Source organism: Porites lutea, chromosome 5, assembly GCF_958299795.1.
Source record: "Porites lutea chromosome 5, jaPorLute2.1, whole genome shotgun sequence".
NCBI classification, from domain to species: Eukaryota; Metazoa; Cnidaria; class Anthozoa; order Scleractinia; family Poritidae; genus Porites; species Porites lutea.
This window is the reverse complement of record NC_133205.1, coordinates 36,183,824-36,201,896: the sequence shown is the minus strand read 5'-3', so window position 1 is coordinate 36,201,896 and position 18,073 is coordinate 36,183,824. Positions and strand designations below refer to the sequence as shown.

Here is an 18,073-nt window from a genome sequence, read left to right as displayed (position 1 = left end):
CCCAGTCTTCGGCCGCGCGCAATTTTCAGATGGCGGTCGCTTGTAAGGTTCACGTGTGAAGGTTCATTTCGTCGGAAAGCATGTCTGTAGATGTTAGATTACCCAAGAAAAGAAAGAAAATCGAATCTTCAGTTGGATTAGAGCCGAAACACATTGTTTCTCCAGGAGATGTTATAACAGAGGATACTGGATATATGAGGTTGGGGAAACATAACCCGTCTGTCCAAAACCATTCACAATGTTTTCACAGTTATACATTTACAGTGTATATCGTGGTAGGAAATCGAAGCTACACTGTAAGGAAAAGAGACTAATCTATTTTTATTATATCTCACTGATCTAGGGGTCATGGCACCTATGTTGATGGAGATAAATTGATAGCCTCAGTTGCTGGAGTTGTTGAGAGAGTGAACAAGCTTATCTGCGTACGACCATTTAAAACAAGGTACATATAGGTGTCTCAAAATAATGCTCTCATAAAATTTCTAAGGAACGCAACAGCTCTACCTCTTTCAATAGACCCTTTCCTAAAACAACAACAAAGAGCAATTTGTTTTATCATTGAGATGTTGCATTCAAGTTACACCTCCAGTTGAGGGGGCCTAAAGAAAAAAAACCTTAGTGACTTTAATCAATCTGACGACCCATTTCTGTTTTTGGAAACACACCTTTAGTCTATACAAGCCCACGATATCATGTCTATTAAAAATTTTTGAAGTTGTATAATGTACCGGCAAAATTCAGTGACTGTTGAAGTGATGTCATACATGTAGTTTGGATAATTTTGTGCCCTGGAATTTCCTATCGTCTCAAGGTTAGCACAATATTGAAATTTTCCATGCATCACAACTGCACGAAATGCCCTAAATAAGGTATTTTTCCCCTGACAGGTACAATGGAGAAGTAGGCGATGTCGTCGTTGGTAGAATTACAGAGGTGAGAAAAAATTTCTTAATTTTGCATTATGTGCTACTTACCTAGTAAATATTTCCTAATTTTTGACCTCCTTTTTATAACTCACCATCATATCAACAATGTTGGGATGATGGTGAGGTTCTGTTTCACATAGCCATATATTTTACTATTACTGGGGTTAAAAAATAGTTTGTTGTACCAAGGACTACATTATATAGAGGTTCTTTATAAAGTTCCACAGTAATATACATTTTCATATAATTAGTATCTTTGCTGAAACAAGAATGTTCCAGCATCTAAATTTGTTATTGGTCTATTTGATCCTAAATATGATCAAAACGCCTGTCTTTAAAAACTGCACCTAGTCTTAGACTCCTGCATTTTCAAACCAGCAAGGCTATGTAGCATATGCAGCGATGCGGAATGGAGTCATTTTTGATGAAGGTTCTCCATTAAACCTGAAGACTACTCCACGGAACTACGGTTTCTGGAAACAAATTATAGCGGCTGATGATGTGGTCTCTGATGCATTTTAATTCTAAAAAGGCCCAACTGTAAATTTTATATTTTGATCAATAGTTGTGATACATGTGTCGATGACATGCTAGCCAAAATGAAGGAGTTACAGGAACCTTAGAAGATCATGATCTGCAAACTTCTACCAGTGAATCCTGCATTAGCAATCAGGCGCAGCATGAGAAAGGTCCTTTTCAGTGGCTTGAAAATTAATAAATATGGCTCTGCTCAACAATGACTGAAGAAAGGTTCAGTAATCTGACAGTTCTAAACAGACACAAAACGAGAGGAGACAAATTTGACCCCCCCCCCCCCCCCCCATCAAAGGAGGTGGACACCAGCCCCCACACTGTAAAAAATTCTCTGTGGACCCTGAGTTTTGCATATGGCCAATCACCCCACACTGATGATGATTTCTGCTGTGGGAAACACCTGTTTTCAAGGTGACAGTGGACAAATTAATATCCAAATCATGGAGACCTCCTATGTTATGTTAGACTGGGTTTTTCAGTGAGGGTACTTGTCATACATTGTGTAGCTCTTTTGGATTATGATAATCTTATTAACAACCAGAAATAGCCACTGTTTCTCAGTAATAACTGGGATCCTGTCTCATTTCATTACCCTTTGCATACTTAAACAACAGATGCCTTTTTTGTTCTCCAAGGTTGGACAGAAAAGATGGAAAGTGGAAACCTTTTCAAGGCTAGACTCTGTTTTGCTACTCTCCTCAGTCAACTTACCTGGTGGAGAGCTGGTAAGGCGAACGCTAAATATCTCACCTGTTCAAAGATTACAGTACTTTATTTTCTTTCAAGTTAGAAATTAGGACATGTTGTAGTCCTTGGCTGCTTACAGTTTACACAAACCATCTGGGTAAAAATTGACCCTTACTGGAGGAAGAATGTGCCACAAAGTATACCCAGATCAGCTGAAGAGACCAATAAAATGCATCACTTGAAACACCAACCCATATTTTCCTAAACTTTCTGGAGTGGAATATAATGGAATGATGCAAACCATTTGATGTTGCAATTGAATTTTCTGGTTGGAAAGCACCCCTTGTCACCCGTGGCTTTCAGGAGTACACTTTTCAACGGTCTCTAACAGAGGCAGTATTTATTAATTTGGTTATGCTGTATTATTGTAACACAGTTCTGTACATTGTTATTGTTATTATGTAAGGACAACTGGCTACCCATAGTATTTTGTTTGGCAGGTTAGGTGGCCACCTTGGTCCATTTTTCACCTTTCAGACATTTTTGTCATTTTGGGCATGATCTTACCCTCACATGTACATGTAACTACGAAACCTGTCCACATGCCTGGCGACTTGACCACAGCCCCAATGATGACCTATAAGCCAATGATGCATCTGCTGTGTCATTTTTACATTAAGTTTAGTACACAAAAGAAGGCATTGAGAACTAGGCTTCCCCTAAAAGTGCTGTTACAGTGTAAAAAGCCAGTGGGCAACAACACTCTTAGACCCTGATTATATGGAGAAAACCTGTGTTGAGTAGCAGGAACACCCCCCCTTCCCTCCCCCCCCCCCCAGCCGAGTCAACTTAACTGAGAGTTTATATGAGAAAAAAGTTAACTCCTTTGCCTGAGCCAATAGCACTCATGCATGCTTTGATTTTCTTAAACAGTGCTCACGCGTGCTCTTATTGTCTTGCCTTGACTGAGTCAACCCAGCTTGGCAAGCCACAGGTTATATGCAGAAAGTTGCCAGGCTAGGAGAGTGACAGTACCATCAAAAAAGGGTGACCCGGCTGATGGGTCACTCATCTTGTCGGGATTTCAAATTACACGTAACTGTATGCCTTTATCAGTTCTGCTGATATTTTTATATCAGGAAACTTTCATTTATTGTGGCCTGGAGAGGTGGGGTGGAGGGGGTGAGGATGCTGAATGTCCTATTTAGATTTGATAGCATGCAGGGGTGAGGGGAGGGTTGAAATATTTTGCAGACATGTCCACAGATTTTGCCCTCCTCCCCTCCCCCTAGGTTATAGTAACTGAAAGCTAACAAGCTCATCTTTATACAGTTATAGGGAGATCAGACGACTGCACAAATTTTGCGTGTTGACCTTCATTTATTTGTTGCTTTTTACTCTGCTGTTTTCTCAGAGAAGACGATCTGCTGAGGATGAGTTAATGATGCGCCACTTTCTTGCAGAGGGTGATCTGATAAGTGTATCCTTTTGAAGTCTGCCAACTATCTTTCCTGAACTAACAAATATCCTGCTCTGAGTATAGGCACTGCACACGGTCCGACCCTCTTACCACCAGTTGAATCTTTTTAGAATGTTGCATTGACACTATAATCTCAGCTATTTAAACCAAATGCTTGTAATCCTTAGTTACCGTGGAACCCTACTGGGTGGAACCACTGGGATTCCTGTGCACACACAATAATTATTTGCTTTATATGGGAATTTCAAGGATCATAGTGAAGAGAACAGGAACCTGTCGACATGAAAACCCAGCATGCTAGACTTTGATGTCATTTTGTGTTGCTCAGTTGTCAGTTTAATTCGGTTGTCATCCTCCCTTCCTTCTCTATTTTTACTGCTTGTCAGTGTGCTCAGTACCTGGATGCCTTGCATGAGGGTCATGGTTGGGTCACACATGTTGCCGTCCCCGGTTCTCAAACTCCATCAAGCGAACAGACGCAGTTATTAAATACTGAGAAGACTTTATTGAAGTGGTTGACAAGTCAACTTTTTGTAAGTTTTCCTTGACTACGTTTAGGCAGAAGTGCAGTCAGTGTATAGTGATGGGTCACTCTCATTACATACCCGCAGTCTCAAATATGGAAAGGTTGGTTACATATCAAACTTATCGTTCTTCTTTCTAAGTTTCTACAAAGTCATGCAAGGTCATGTCTGAGAGGTGTTTCCATTCCCAACATCCAACCAACTGATTTTAAAAAAAATAGAAAAAAAGGTAATTTTCTTTAGTCAGTTGAAGAGTATGATGCCGTATCCCTTTCTTCTATGAGAACAGACGTGATCATACATGACTTTTTTCTTTGGTGAAAAGTTAGTGAAGTCACATCCTGGTATCGTTTTCTTTAATACGCGAGTGTTTAAACAGTCACTGGAATTCCTTAAAACGTTCTAGTTTGACAATCTGAAGAGCTTGTTTGCATGCTTAGTCGGTCTTTTTTTTTCCCAACCGACCAACGTCTTTGACAAAAAAGAAGGCAAAATTTGGAAACGAATCACTTTGTGAACATGGTCGAAACAATTATCCTTGGTTTAAATGTTACAAATGTAATTTCATTTGTTACTTTTCATAAAAAATTAGGGAACTTAAGCAACGACGACAGCGACCGCAACAAGAACGGCAAAAAAACCAGTAGGTTTCGATTGGCAAAAGAACAACTTTGCACGTGCATCACGCATCTTTTGTACATTTCTTTGGCGTCGTTGCACGACAACAACGTGAAAGAGCCTAATTTCATGTTTCGTCGAGGACGGGAATACTAAACAACAATTTTCTTTTTCTTTAAATCCTGAAAATCCTAAACTTTGATCAATCCGTTAGAATTCGACTCCAAAGAAATTTGCCAACATTTGAGGAATTAAACGAGACGGAATAAGCACGGTACCGTGTGAGGCAGCGCGACTTCGCTTTGTAAGTGACGTTTTCGTAGCAATCGCCGTCATCGTTGCTTCAGGTGATGTTACACGGGACGATTCGCAACGACGATTTTTAGCGCAACACAGCGTTGCAATATTGGAACAATGTTGTAACCATTCGAAACAATGTCGCAACAATGTTGCAACGCTGTGTTGCGTCAAAAATCGTCGTTGCGAATCGTCTCGTGTAACATCACCTTTAAGCTCCCTACTATTAATTAAGCCAAGGATATGTTTGAATCACAACAAATTTTTATAGCCTGTATTTTCTTTGCTTTATCAACCTCACGTTTTGGCCACACCACTGAGCCGAGAAGGAATTTCTCACCCAACTGTATCTTTCTTTTTAACAATGTGTTTCCCACAGCTTAGAGAAGGCACTCTTGTACAGGTTCCGCCATCTTTGGTCAAGCGCTGTAAAACTCACTTTCTCAATCTTCCGTGTGGAGCCACTGTGATTCTTGGAAACAATGGTTATGTTTGGATCTGTCCTTTGAATACGGAGGAAGCTATGCTCACAGATGAGCAAACTGACCGACTCACCATTGTCAATGAACCACCTAAGCAGGTATAGGATTTCATTTTAATGGACGACAATATCATGAGTTTCTTGTCTTGCCCTTGGTCTCGAGTTGTTCATCCAGGGAGGGCTTTTCTTATTATCTTGTCCAAGTGGAGTCGTATACTCAAGACAAGCGAAGAGAAAAGTAGCAAAAATTGAATAAAAAGAGAGAGAGGATTGGGTTGAGACGGTTGCTACCCTTTGTCTCCCCAGTCCTCCCCAGTTTTTTTCATCTTCGCTTTTCCTTTCGCGCACACCGGCCAATCAAGGGCCTCGAATACTAGGTTACTTTGAGTATATAGTGTAGCGTCGTTTATGCGACCACCCAAAAAAAATGGAATCTGGTCGCACTTACAAGTTTTTCAGGGCACAAAAATACAGACGGGATGCTCGCAAAGGGTACCAACCCCACCATTCAAACTTTTTATGCTGACTTTGAAAAAATGAGGTTGAGTGGAGTTTTTCTTTTTGTTGTAAGATTCTAGACTCTGATCGTGAGACAATTGCCCGGCTTCGTAACTGTATAGTAACGCTTACAGAAAATGGAGTGATGCTGTTTAACACCTCTCTGCAGTATGCTTATGATGCCTCCATGAAGCACTCGGTAGGAAACGTTATTAACATACATTATTTTATAGTGTCGGCTTTAACACACCCTACGGTAAGCCGCTCGGTTTTGGCGTCCTCTAGAAAGACTGCGTGAATCGAGTGAGATCTTTGTTGAGCATGCTCTGCATGTTGGTAGGGTACAGTTTCGAACCTAATAGACGTGCGCTTGGTACAGCAGGCTCAGTTATGACTATTGATTTATCGACAATAGGATGCTTGCACTCGAAAAACAAGTTTGACAAGAGAAACGGACGGCGCTTTCCATTGAACAAAAATTCCGATTTGAAATTTCGGAAATTCCTCGTGCCCATTCCAGTTGCACAGACCCGACCCAAGCCACCGCGCGTTTGGTTATTGTTCTTGTGAGCAGGATACAAAACAGCGGTACTGAGGACAACAATTTTGTCAAATGGAAAAGGATATTCGGGTCCGACCGACCGAAATGACCAGACCGGTCAAAGTAGACAAGTTTCAAAGCTGGTCCCGAATATTTCGGTCGGACCAAACCGAAATGGTCCATTCCATTTGATGTACCAACCGAAATTTCCGGAATTTTGAGTTGAATGGAAAGCGCCCAAGAAGATTGACTAGTACAGAAGTTAGGGCTGCGGTGACCTCAGAGAGTTGGCAGCAGTTGAGAGCCTCTTTGTATCCTCCTCGATCAACAAGGAGACAGAAGGAGGCTCTGCTTGCAGGGTGACCCTAATACTGATCAGAAATGTATTTCTCCTTGTATTATCACCACTTAATCAGTTACAAGGGCCAGGAGAATAAAGAAAATGATTGCCGAAAGGGAAAAAAATGATGGAAACGAAAGAAGAGGTTCACAGTGCGACCACTGTAACCGGGGCCACATAGACAAAGTTGACCAATCAGATTACACATTGCTTGTGGGCCAATCTGCAGCTCGTAAGAAAACAATAAGTTACTCGAAACACAAAATTTTAATATTGGTAGCAAACGTTTTTTCAAGAAAAGGAAATGTTTCACAAGACAATGTTTTTCTGTTCGAAACTTTACTTATAACACCCAGGAGACGTCTTTGTTTAACGCAAGCCCCGCTTATAGAAGTGGCACTGTTATATCCTCTTTTAGTTTCAACAACAACCCTTCTCTTTTCTTACTAGGTCAAGGATTTGCTTAAGCCTGAAATTCAAGAAGAGATAGCAGATACTGTGAGGCAACGCCTTATGCAAGAAATGTAAAATACTCTTACTGGATAACTGTATCAAAGAAGTGCCGCCCCACCCACTGGAGCTCTTTGTTCCTACTGGGTTAGAGAAACTTGTCCAACTTATGGAAAGTGTCAAATTTAGTTTTTCTGTGTCGAGGCATAACTGAGTGACCTTTTATGACAGTATGGTACACTTTTCTTAAGGATTAAGTGGGAGTAGATGTGTCGCCCAGAAAGACGATATAGCGTTTCTGTTTATTTAAGGAACTGTTCGTGTCCAGTTTTGAAAAGTTTGAAAGCTGAAGAAACAATGTTGTGTTTGCGAGTAGCTGTAGTACAGCTTTGAGAAAACAGTGCACAATTTGTTATTATGAGCAGCTATAAACAGTATTTTAGGGATAAATAAAAATTGAGTTTCCACTCTAGTTTATTATTATTTAGCTGCGGAGGTAAAACAGATTGACCCTTGACATTCGCCCCCAAGAGGATTGGTCTTTTTATCTCCTGCACATAATAACTTGGGCTGTATTTGGTCATTTGTATTCTCTGCACCTATTATAAAACCCTTGTATCGTTTACACAGGGAAGCGAAGATACTGAAGAGTTGTTTCCAAGTTTGGAAGAGTGTTCCTAATTAATCCCTGTTTACACTAGGGGTAGATTGTCTCTTTAGTAGCAAGGCTACTCTCATAATAAACTCCTTTCGTTTCGCGTTGTTTTAAATTTTTCTCGGGACCCACGAGCCTCCCAAGAGAAAACGAAAAGTAACGCTTATGCAAAGTTTGTGGGGGGAAACGGAGTGTATCATTGGACGATGTGGAAGTGGGTAGTACTCCGATGGTCCTCTTTACTATAAATAAAACACATGGGAAACATGTCCCCCTGTCCATACCTGAGGCAGGAACAGTTAAGTTCCAAAAGTCTTCGATGTGCAGTGCGAAGGAGAGATCGCGCGAGTCCCTGGGAACGGGTTTGCAATTTTGACTAACAGTTCACTAATAGAAAACTAATAGGACAATTGCACGATGACGTAATTTGACTCTAACTACCAGAATCTTTCTGTCTAACATATTTTTCTGCGAATGACAGCTTTTGTGTTTTTAAATCTCGACAAGATTGATGAATGTTTAATAAGAGAACAAAAAAAAAATGCAGTCAAATGTCGCCATCGTGGAAATGCCCTTCAGTCCCGTCACCCAAGCTCGAGAACCATTCTAAGTTGGCCCAAACCAGTTCTGAGGACCAAACTAAGTGCGATGTCTTTGATATGACAATGATTTCTTTATTCCTATAGAAATAAAACTGATTTCACGAGTAGTATAGTTGGCACCGAATTATCCTTTTTTTGAAGTGGCATCTCATTAGTGTGAAGCAGAATGCATTAACGCCGTTGACGTCATAGCGTTTTTGTTTTTCTTTGAAAAGGTCTATTCTTTTGTTCTTGTCTGACAAGTCAAGTCAATTTTTATTTAAACTCACACAGAGTAATAATTAATACAAATTAGTGCTTTAAGATATAAAATCGAGAAGTTGTGAAGGAAAAGAAATTTTCAGTTGTAGGTTCATTATGCAGAGTTTGGGACACCTAAATAGTTCGTGGAACTAAACGAATAGGCGACCCAAACAAAAATATGAGTAGAAGGAAGACAGATACAAAACATTTGTTTCAGATAAAAGTATTACTTCATTAATTAAATAGTAGTTAAAGATAATATAATTGTACAACATTAGGAATCAATAATAGTATTATAACCATCAATCATAGAATTCTTGATATATTGACAAAGCAGCCTGTGTAACATGTCACTAAACACCTTTTTCATCGTTATGGTTTCGTACTTCTCCCTCAACACCCCACATTTCTTTACTGGCCATTTGAAAGTTTTCCCGGCCGCAACAACTCTTCGTCATCGTACACACTGAAGTCCACCACTTCTAAAAAAATCATTCTTGAGTTTCTTCAATTTCCTCTCATCAAAAAACTCTCTTATGTTGACATCCGCCTCTCTGGCAAACTGGAGAAAATATTCCTAGAGATCTCGCTGTCACAGTGATATGGTCATCTCCGCGTTTTGGGCATCCCCATATCCAAAACCCTGGTGATATGGGCATCCCCTGTAACCCTAACCGTAACCCAAATCGCTAAGGTAATATGAGAAGGGAATGCCCATATCACCAGAGTTTTGGATATGGGGATGCCCGAAACGCGGGAGTATCCATATCACTGTAACATCGCCTTCGGCTTTCGTCAACAAGAGATCTGGGTACGAGATTAATGGCTTCGCTTTGCTCGCTGCTTTAACTCGCTGCTGTGTCGCTCCTGACTCGTCCCCAGTCGTCTCTCTTGAGAAAGGAGAGAAGCGCGAGGGGTGATGGGAAGGAGGAAAGGGGAAGGAGAAACTCTCCCTTTTCCTCCTTCCCATCACCCCTCGCGCTTCTCTCCTTTCTCAAGAGAGACGACTGGGGACGAGTCAGGTGTCGCTCGCTGTTATAGGAATCTTCCAGCATCTAAATTTATGCACCTATCAATGTAAAGCAAGCGGGGGGGAGGCAAGGCATGGGGTGGGGATTTGACATTTTTCGAAAATTTGCAGTCAAATTCCCTGCCCACGGGCAAATCATTCCAGTCAAAGGTTAGGTCTCAGTCTTTTTCGTCCGAGTCGGCAGTCAAATATCTCCACGTCGGGCGAAGAGACGGGCGAAGAAAGATTCAAATATCCCCTTCTCTGGGAGAACAAGATTAGTCAAATGCCCTACCCCAGGGCCAACAAAGACAATCAAATCCCCACCCCATGCCCTGCCTTCCCCCCCCCCCCCACCCCCGCGCCGGCATAACATTGATAGGTGCATTATTATTGGTCCGTTTCAACCCCATCAGTCTAATGCGTAGTAAGCCTCAAAACGCCTGTCTATACAGAACTGCACTTAGTCTTAGACGTCTGCGTTTTCAAACCAGCAAGGCTATGTAGCATTTGCAGCGATGCGGAATGGAGCCTTTTTTTATGAAGGTTCTCTATTAAATCTGAAGACTACTCCATGGAACTACGGTTTCTTGAAACGAATCATATCGGCTGATGATGTAGTCTTAGACGCATTTTAATTCCAGTTGGGGTTTTTGAGCAATGATTGTTATACATGTTTCGATGATGTGACATACTATAGGAGTTACAGGAACCTCAGAAGATCATGATCTGAAACGCACTTCTTAGCATCTTGGACCACTTGTTTGTTTGTTTGTTTGTTTGTTTGTTTCTTTAGGAGAGGGAGAGAAAATGACCCCCTAGCCTTCAGTAATCTCTGCACCCAAACAAGACACCATTTTCTCTCTGGAAATAAAAGCCAGATTTTATGCTTTTTGATATCTCGTATCAACATTCTAGCCATTCTAACTGTTTATTAAAATCCCTCAACAAACTTAGCTTATCGCTATTACCTTTCAATTTGAATAAATCAAATTTAGATAATAACCCATCGATCCAAGATGTGGGTTCATATATAATGAGTCATTAGAAGATAATAATGAACCTTTCTCATTGGCAACTTAATCGTACAGCTTATAATACTATTGATAATCACAAAATGACTAGTTGAGTCACGTCGCCATGATGGTAGCAAAATTTCTGGATCTCAACAACCTGGTAACAACATGGTAACGTATGACGTCACAGTTCTCCTATTTAGTCAAAAGCAGAAGCCATACTGGGGAAACCCACTAAGTAGGGTTGTTTTAGTGTGTAAAGAATGTTGTTTCCATTTCTCTATATATTATCGCTTTTCTTACTGGATCAACACTATAACCCCGTGACAAACTGAAGATTAGAATTACCTTCGGCTAAACGACGAAGCATTTTAGTTCGACATCGTGTTGTAATGAGCTAATAAATGTTGAACTACCTTGTTCACCCGAGACACTCAAGTCAGTCGAGCGTGAATCTGAATTTTCTCCAAAAACCGCTGACTTAACGGCCCGGCTACTTTTATCTTGCGCCCATGATCTGCTTAAGGGGGAGGATTTGGCTCCTTTTTACAGGAAATTCATAAAACATTTTGAAATATGGAAGGAAGACCAATTTGAGCATTAAAAGCTGCCCCGATGTCTCAGAATTAGAAGATAACGTTAGAAATCGCTCAGAATGCAAAAGTTGCTCGAAATACGAGATGTTGCCAAAAAGTTGCAGAGCAAATCGTGGAAAGCCCTAACTTGGCTGGTAGAGGTTAATAAACGATCAAATAATGTTGGATAGTAATAGCTAGTAATTATTTGATTTGACTAGATCAAACATGCGAAACCTGTTACCATTGAAATCATGATGGACAGTTTAGAAAGGCGGGTAAAAGATCGAAAATTGCACGAAAATGCTTCATTGTTTAGCCATTGTTCACAAGGCAAACGGAAATTTGACGAAATCTAAATTGCTGCTTGCGTGGTTTTGTTTATTTGGGATAATGTGAGTGTGGAAAACGAGACGTAAAAAACTGGACCACAAAACGTTTCAGTTCCTGTTCCACTATAGGGCTGAATACAATATATAAATCTTACTCGAGATTTTTGTTAAGTAACGAATAAAGCTCTTTACCACTTATCGAGTAAGTAGTCCAGTTTTGGCAAAGATCCCCGTTATTTATCTTAGTGAAGAAAAAGGTTCATCAAAAATAATGGAAAAATATATATATGAACAGGGACTAACATTGGATTAAGTATGTCTATACCATGTCTTAATAGGCCCATAAATTGCAATTACCGGCGCATGTCAAAAAAGTGAAAAACAACAATAAGAACAATAGTGATGAAGGTATAAGGGTTAACTACAACACTCGACGAAGGCCTTTTGGTTTCCTATCACTGAGCACAACTAATCATAACGGACAAAACTTGGTCCTCCCTGCTCGAACACAGTTGCATGCTTGTCGGAATCGCATGACATGATAAGATCAGTTCGACGTTACTATTTTATTGTTGTTGTGTTTAATAGATATAAACTACATCTGCCGAGATCTGTTTCCAACTCTTCCTTAATTGGCAACCCGCAGTGCTTTGATGTCCTTAAAGACGAACTACTCGACGACAAATTAGAGGATCATCACGGTAGGTTGGAAAGCGTAGTCATCCATTGTGGTGACAGCAGTGCCAAATGAGAGGAAAACCTGTCTGGTGGCTAAAACACAAACTTTTTTAACCTAATAAGCTTTAACCAGTTGCAATGTGAATAAAAATGCCTCTCTAATTGCCTATCAAAACTGTACCGTTGAATTTCCGGTCGCGAGGAGAATGAGCCAGCCCACAATTTTTGAACAAAGAAAGAAATGCAATTAAATAAGAATCGTCGCGTGTTAACGACTGACGCAACGCTGTGTATAAAATGCAGTTATAGAGAGTTGGTTTGCATGAATTTCTTTCTTGTTGTTGTTGTTGTTGTTTTTTATTGCCCAGGCCTTAAACGATTTAGAACTGGTTCATTCAGATTCGATTCGTAGGGTTAGAAATTGTTTATTCAAAACGGAGATCAATTTTGTTACCATCCCGTTACGGTTGTTATCTAACGGTAAATACGTCATTTGATTTTTGCTATTGTTTTCGTAATAGTCAATTTCCCTCTTTTTGCTTTGTCATCATAAGCCACCCGTGGTGGGCATTGTGTCTTCCATTCGGAGAAAGACACGCACTGATAGCAGTGGGCGAAGCATAGTACAACGAAAGTGCTGGTTTTTCCTACGCAAAACAAATTATAGCACAACAGTGTAATTGGGTAAAAGGAGAGTCATTAGCAGTTTGTAGCCGGAACGTTGGCCTCAGGAGCAATCTGAATGTATGTGTGGCTAACTTCAATTGATAACCTTATAGCGTTTAATCTAGTTTGCTCTGACCACGCTATCTGTTCAATTTACATATTGATAGCTTATCAGTTTGAATAGCTCTACATAGGCTACCAGTTATAAGTGAATGGTTAATTAGCATTTGCAAAAAAATATAACGCGATTCTTGTTACCAAATGTTTACCGAAATGGACGTTCATCGTAAGTCGTGTACTTAACTGTTCGAGAAGAGAATTTCAATTAACTTTAAAACACATAAGTAAGGGTTTTCAGTCAAATAATCTTTTTTTTTTAACAGCCAGTAATTTGTCATCGATTATAATGATCAGTTAAAATTAATCTAGCAGATTATTCATGATATATTTGTGCTCATCCATGTCACTGAAGAACCTAGTGAGTTCAACGTTTATTCACATATAAACTAATTTTTCCGATAAATATTTAGCTTTTTCTTTAATGGTCACATCTTGCGTTTTTTCCACCTGCAGACAAGCCCTATTTTAAGCACGAAAAGCGTTAACTTGGCAACTGGCGATTTCTGAATTTTTTGGCTTTGTGTCTTTTTTCTCTTTGGAGAAAACAATGCGGTGATCCATTAGGCTATCACTTTGTAAACTATAACTGAATGCATCTTTATCTATAGCTTTCATAATAGTCAGTTTCCCTTTTTCTTGTTTCCCCACTATACCCCATGGAGAATAAAAAAACGTCTAGTATGTATTTCAAAGAGAGACACGCTCTGCTGGTTGTCGAATGTTTCCGTGAAACTGGGCATTTCGTTGTCGACGTTTTAAATGATGCACCGTCCGGCAATAGTTCACTGGTTTCAATAGAAAGTTATTCAAGTTGCAAGGAAATATCACCCGGCCTTGACATGAACAACTTCAAAACGCCTGCTTTTGCTTAAATTGGTTCGCTTTTGATTTATTTATGGTCATAAGCACACTTCTTACACAAATTGCATTAACACAGCGATCACTGTGAGTAACTGCACCTCAATGAATAGGTCGGCATTTATTAAATAAGCAACTTTTGGCCAATCAGTGTTAAAAAAATTCCTTTTCAGAAATAAGCCTTAGTTAGCTTAACATGGTTAATCCATCGATCTTTGTTAAATAAGCTCTCTGAGATGATGAATCGGTATTTTGCAATTTTTAATGTAAAGGAAACCTGAAGAGGCAACAGTAAACTGCACTCGATTAAGGATGGTCAGTCCAGTATGGCTGGAGGTAATTAACATGGTTTACACACAAAAAAAAGGTAAAAAAAGCAGATTTGGTCTTGCCTTTTCCGATCGCTGTCCATGAAAAAATAACTTCAGCTCTAAATTTTCTGAAAACAAGCGCGCAAAATTTAAGTCAATATAAACTTCATGGCAAAATCACGAGACAGTAACAAAATAATAAATGAAATAATCAACTGTTTGTTTAGGACTGCATTTCTTCGTTAAATGCTTATTATCTGACGATTTTCATCCTTGGTCTTTTTTGCTTGATTTCTTATGTGTAACATAACAGGTTTCTAGATCAACCCAGCTTGTCATGTCAGTTTAGAGCCGGAGCAATGTCACGACTCATTTACTACTGACTCCTGTGTAAGTTAACAGTGGGCAAGTTCTTTCTGTAGTTAGTTTCTAGTGAGTAAATTTAGCTTTCCCATTAGGCCTATGTTACTGTCAGGACGCCCGTGGAGAGCAAACAATCTTTTTACTGAGTATAGTTTAAGACAGACATTCCATGCAGAGAGAGAAATAACCGCAATTCATGTTCCTTAGAAAAGTTTCAACAGTTGTCGAGGAAAAGCAAGAACAAAAGACCTACCTCGAAAGAGTTATGTGAGTACTTAAAATGTCCAACAGAGCGAAGGGTTCTTTTCGAGATGCAGAGTATTCTCAATTTGTCTCTGCTAAACCATAACTTACAACGCTTGTTGACTGGTTTATTAGGAATGAACAAGTTAATTAGATTGATTAAAATCAATTATAGGCTAGGCTATTTTATTGATAAATCTATGGAATCGTTTTCAATTCAGTTTTTTTCTAATAAAACTAAGGTCTGGGTTCTTAATCAAAATTAAGAACTCAGGTACATAAATTCCCATTTGTTATGGTCAAGAGTTCGCTATTAATCAAAATGTTCGTGATCATGGAAACAATCAGTACTTTGTTATGATCAAGATCGATTACGACAATTGGTTGTTTATTCAAAGTTAATGAACTCACGAGACATTGAACCTGAATGCTTTTTAAACAGCAAAGTTCTGACGATCACCATTTGTTTGATTTGCAGCAGCTTAGAAAAAAGCTTGAACTCTTTTGACTTGAGTTTCTACCAGGCAAATAAAACAGCATTGAAAAGTTAGAACATCGTTTTTGATCCAGTTTGAAATAACTTCTAATTCCTTTTTTCGGAAAGAAATTTTAAATGCTAAACAACAATACTCATGTGTCCCATTGGCGATCGCATAAGTTTTAGGTTGATATTGTTACACTGAAATCAGACCGATTGGTCGGTCGGCGATTGGTCCTGCTCTTCATTTATGAGCAATATATTTTCTTTAGGCTTAATCTTCTCTTTTGCGTTAATCAGTAGTAGAGAGGAAAAAACAACAAGTTTTATTTAAGATAAAAGCAGCAAAAATACAATCATACTAGAGTATTTTGGATAAACTGAAAGCAGGTCAGAATGTGGATTTAACCTCTAGAAACGTTTCTCTCAAGCCTTCTAAGAATATGAAAGTATAGTATAAAGTGTCTCTTGCCCAAACGATTACATATGCTTTTCGCAATTGTAAAGCTGCTATTGGTGCTGGGTGTCTTTTCTTTCGCCGGTGATCAAGTCAATTGAGATTTTTCCACGAATTAATTCCAAATTCGAACTGAAATGCCTTTTGTGCAAAAGTGACGAAAACATAAAATTCTGATTAAGTTCTTTGTGTGTTTAAAACGGAGGAAAAAAAGATTACTGATAAAGAAAACACTTATTGGTTCCGCTTTCAGACATGCAACTTGAAGGTCTACATATGTACACACAATCGCTCGACTGAAGCCGTCAGAAAATGTAGTGGAAATTCTTCAATTCGCTTTAGTTTTGAAGCAAACCTCGCCTTCTTTCAACCTCATGCACAACTTCTTAACAACCTTCTCATCGCCGATATTTGTACACATCATCAGAACCGAAATTACAAATTAAATGAATAATACCAAACGCAAATGCTGTTCTATTAGTCAATTGTCTTCGTGATTGTTACGTTTCTGCTCTGCACGTGTCGTTAACGCTAATACACTCGTTAACATAGCGGTCTCTTTCAAAGTTAAATGATTTAACTTCGTTTTCTGTTTGAAGAATATCCAATTTCTACAATATCAGGACCAGAAAAGATGTCACAGTATAACCAAGACTTTGACTTGAAACCCTGATACTTCCAACACTGATTTCCGGCTATTTCACCAGATACAACGTCGTAACCATTCTTTTTCACATCAGAATGTCTTGATGATTTACCGGAATTAGTTTGATTCCGCCTGAAGTATGGTATTCTTCTAGGGAGTCATAAATATCAGGATGATATTCTCCTAAGTTTTACTTCAAAAAAGGTAAAGAGAAAATAGTAAATAGTGAGACGTCGAATCAAGACTCGAATCGTGATTTTTGTACTCAACCTGACAGAAACATAAAACAGAAGAATCGATTAAATCAACCCCGGTCAATCACGGCTGTTTTTTAATTTTCATTTTTTGGATTAAAATTAGAATTTAATTCCGACTTCTTTTTTGGTTGGATGGCTGGCACTAAAAAATTTACCGACCAGAATTGGAAAAAGAAGAAAAACATGGAACGAAAACGGTAAATTATCGACAGAAGTTTAAAGACGCTTAGACGGTAACTGGCCACTGATGGTCCTCTTAAAACTTTCTCTTTTAAGCGTTAAAATTTGTAAATTCGTTCGTGGTTCCCCATATCCATATTATTATTGATTTGGCCGAGTGGCCGGTACTCCACTTAGAATGTAACACCTCGATGCCTCCAAAATCAAATCACGATTTTGGCCATCACAGTAAAATTTCTCAGGTTGGTACTACGTTTAGTTTTTTGTTAGGATGAACCTGTTTTGTTCCTTAAGTTCAAAGGTTTGTATGGGAAGTACTTTTATTTGCCAGACCTTTCCTGAAATTACACTGATTTGAGGTCCTTAATACAGTTCACACTACTTGTGCGATGGCTATTAGAAGAGCTTTTTTCAAGTCGATATACCTGGAATCAGTTACCATTTTTCGTTTAAACTGTATGCATTTTCTAAAAAGAAAACCTAAATTAATATTGTCCCAGGAGGATTGGCATTTTGGGCATTTATCAACAATGCTTTCAAATATCTAGATTTGTGTGTTCATTGAGTAAACTACTTGCTGTTCGTGCTAACTAGACTGAAAAAAGATCACTTGGTAGCTTGTACGGTTCTTCTTGACAGTGGCACTAGGTCCATCATTGAGAAACTTCCCTGTTGAACTATCGAAACAATAAGACTGATCTCACAAACACAACGCTTAGGTTTGTTTGAATTTAGTACGATGGCGTAGCAGCTAGAAAATATAAATATTGACCTTATTTTATATGCGAAAAAATAGTAGTGTCACCTCTTATCTCTCGCCTGCTGGGAAACTGAATGGAAAAACGCTGAAAAACCAATATGATCCTCAAGAAATCACTGTGTACACTTGCCACGATATTTGATGTTGGGCCTGATTTGAAAATTGTATAGATAAACGGAAAAGACGATGTTTATTAAAAGATAAGCGTCCTTTATTCTCTTTCTTACAGAGGCAAGTAGACGATT

At 39.1% G+C, this 18,073-nt stretch overlaps 1 protein-coding gene across 1 annotated transcript; it reads left to right on the top strand.

Moving 5' to 3' along the window:
• Nucleotides 1-15: 15 nt before the first annotated feature.
• On the top strand, nt 16-7,934 carry LOC140936742 (exosome complex component RRP4-like). Its single transcript, XM_073386222.1, has 9 exons — nt 16-199; nt 344-445; nt 891-936; nt 2,099-2,188; nt 3,565-3,630; nt 4,189-4,257; nt 5,449-5,649; nt 6,122-6,247; nt 7,380-7,934. Exons 1-9 carry the CDS (start codon nt 81-83, stop codon nt 7,455-7,457), a joined length of 897 nt encoding a protein of 298 aa, XP_073242323.1. The 5' UTR covers nt 16-80; the 3' UTR covers nt 7,458-7,934.
• The last annotated feature ends 10,139 nt before the right edge of the window (nt 7,935-18,073 follow it).

What these genes read in the sequence shown, in the direction of transcription:
- LOC140936742 (XM_073386222.1), top strand. Translation starts at nt 81, where the DNA reads ATGTCTGTAGATGTTAGATTACCCAAGAAAAGAAAGAAAATCGAATCT. An exon ending in GTACGACCATTTAAAACAAG is followed by an intron (nt 446 to 890) that starts GTACATATAGGT and finishes TTCCCCTGACAG; the next exon opens with GTACAATGGAGAAGTAGGCG. An exon ending in CAGAGGGTGATCTGATAAGT is followed by an intron (nt 3,631 to 4,188) that starts GTATCCTTTTGA and finishes GACTACGTTTAG; the next exon opens with GCAGAAGTGCAGTCAGTGTA.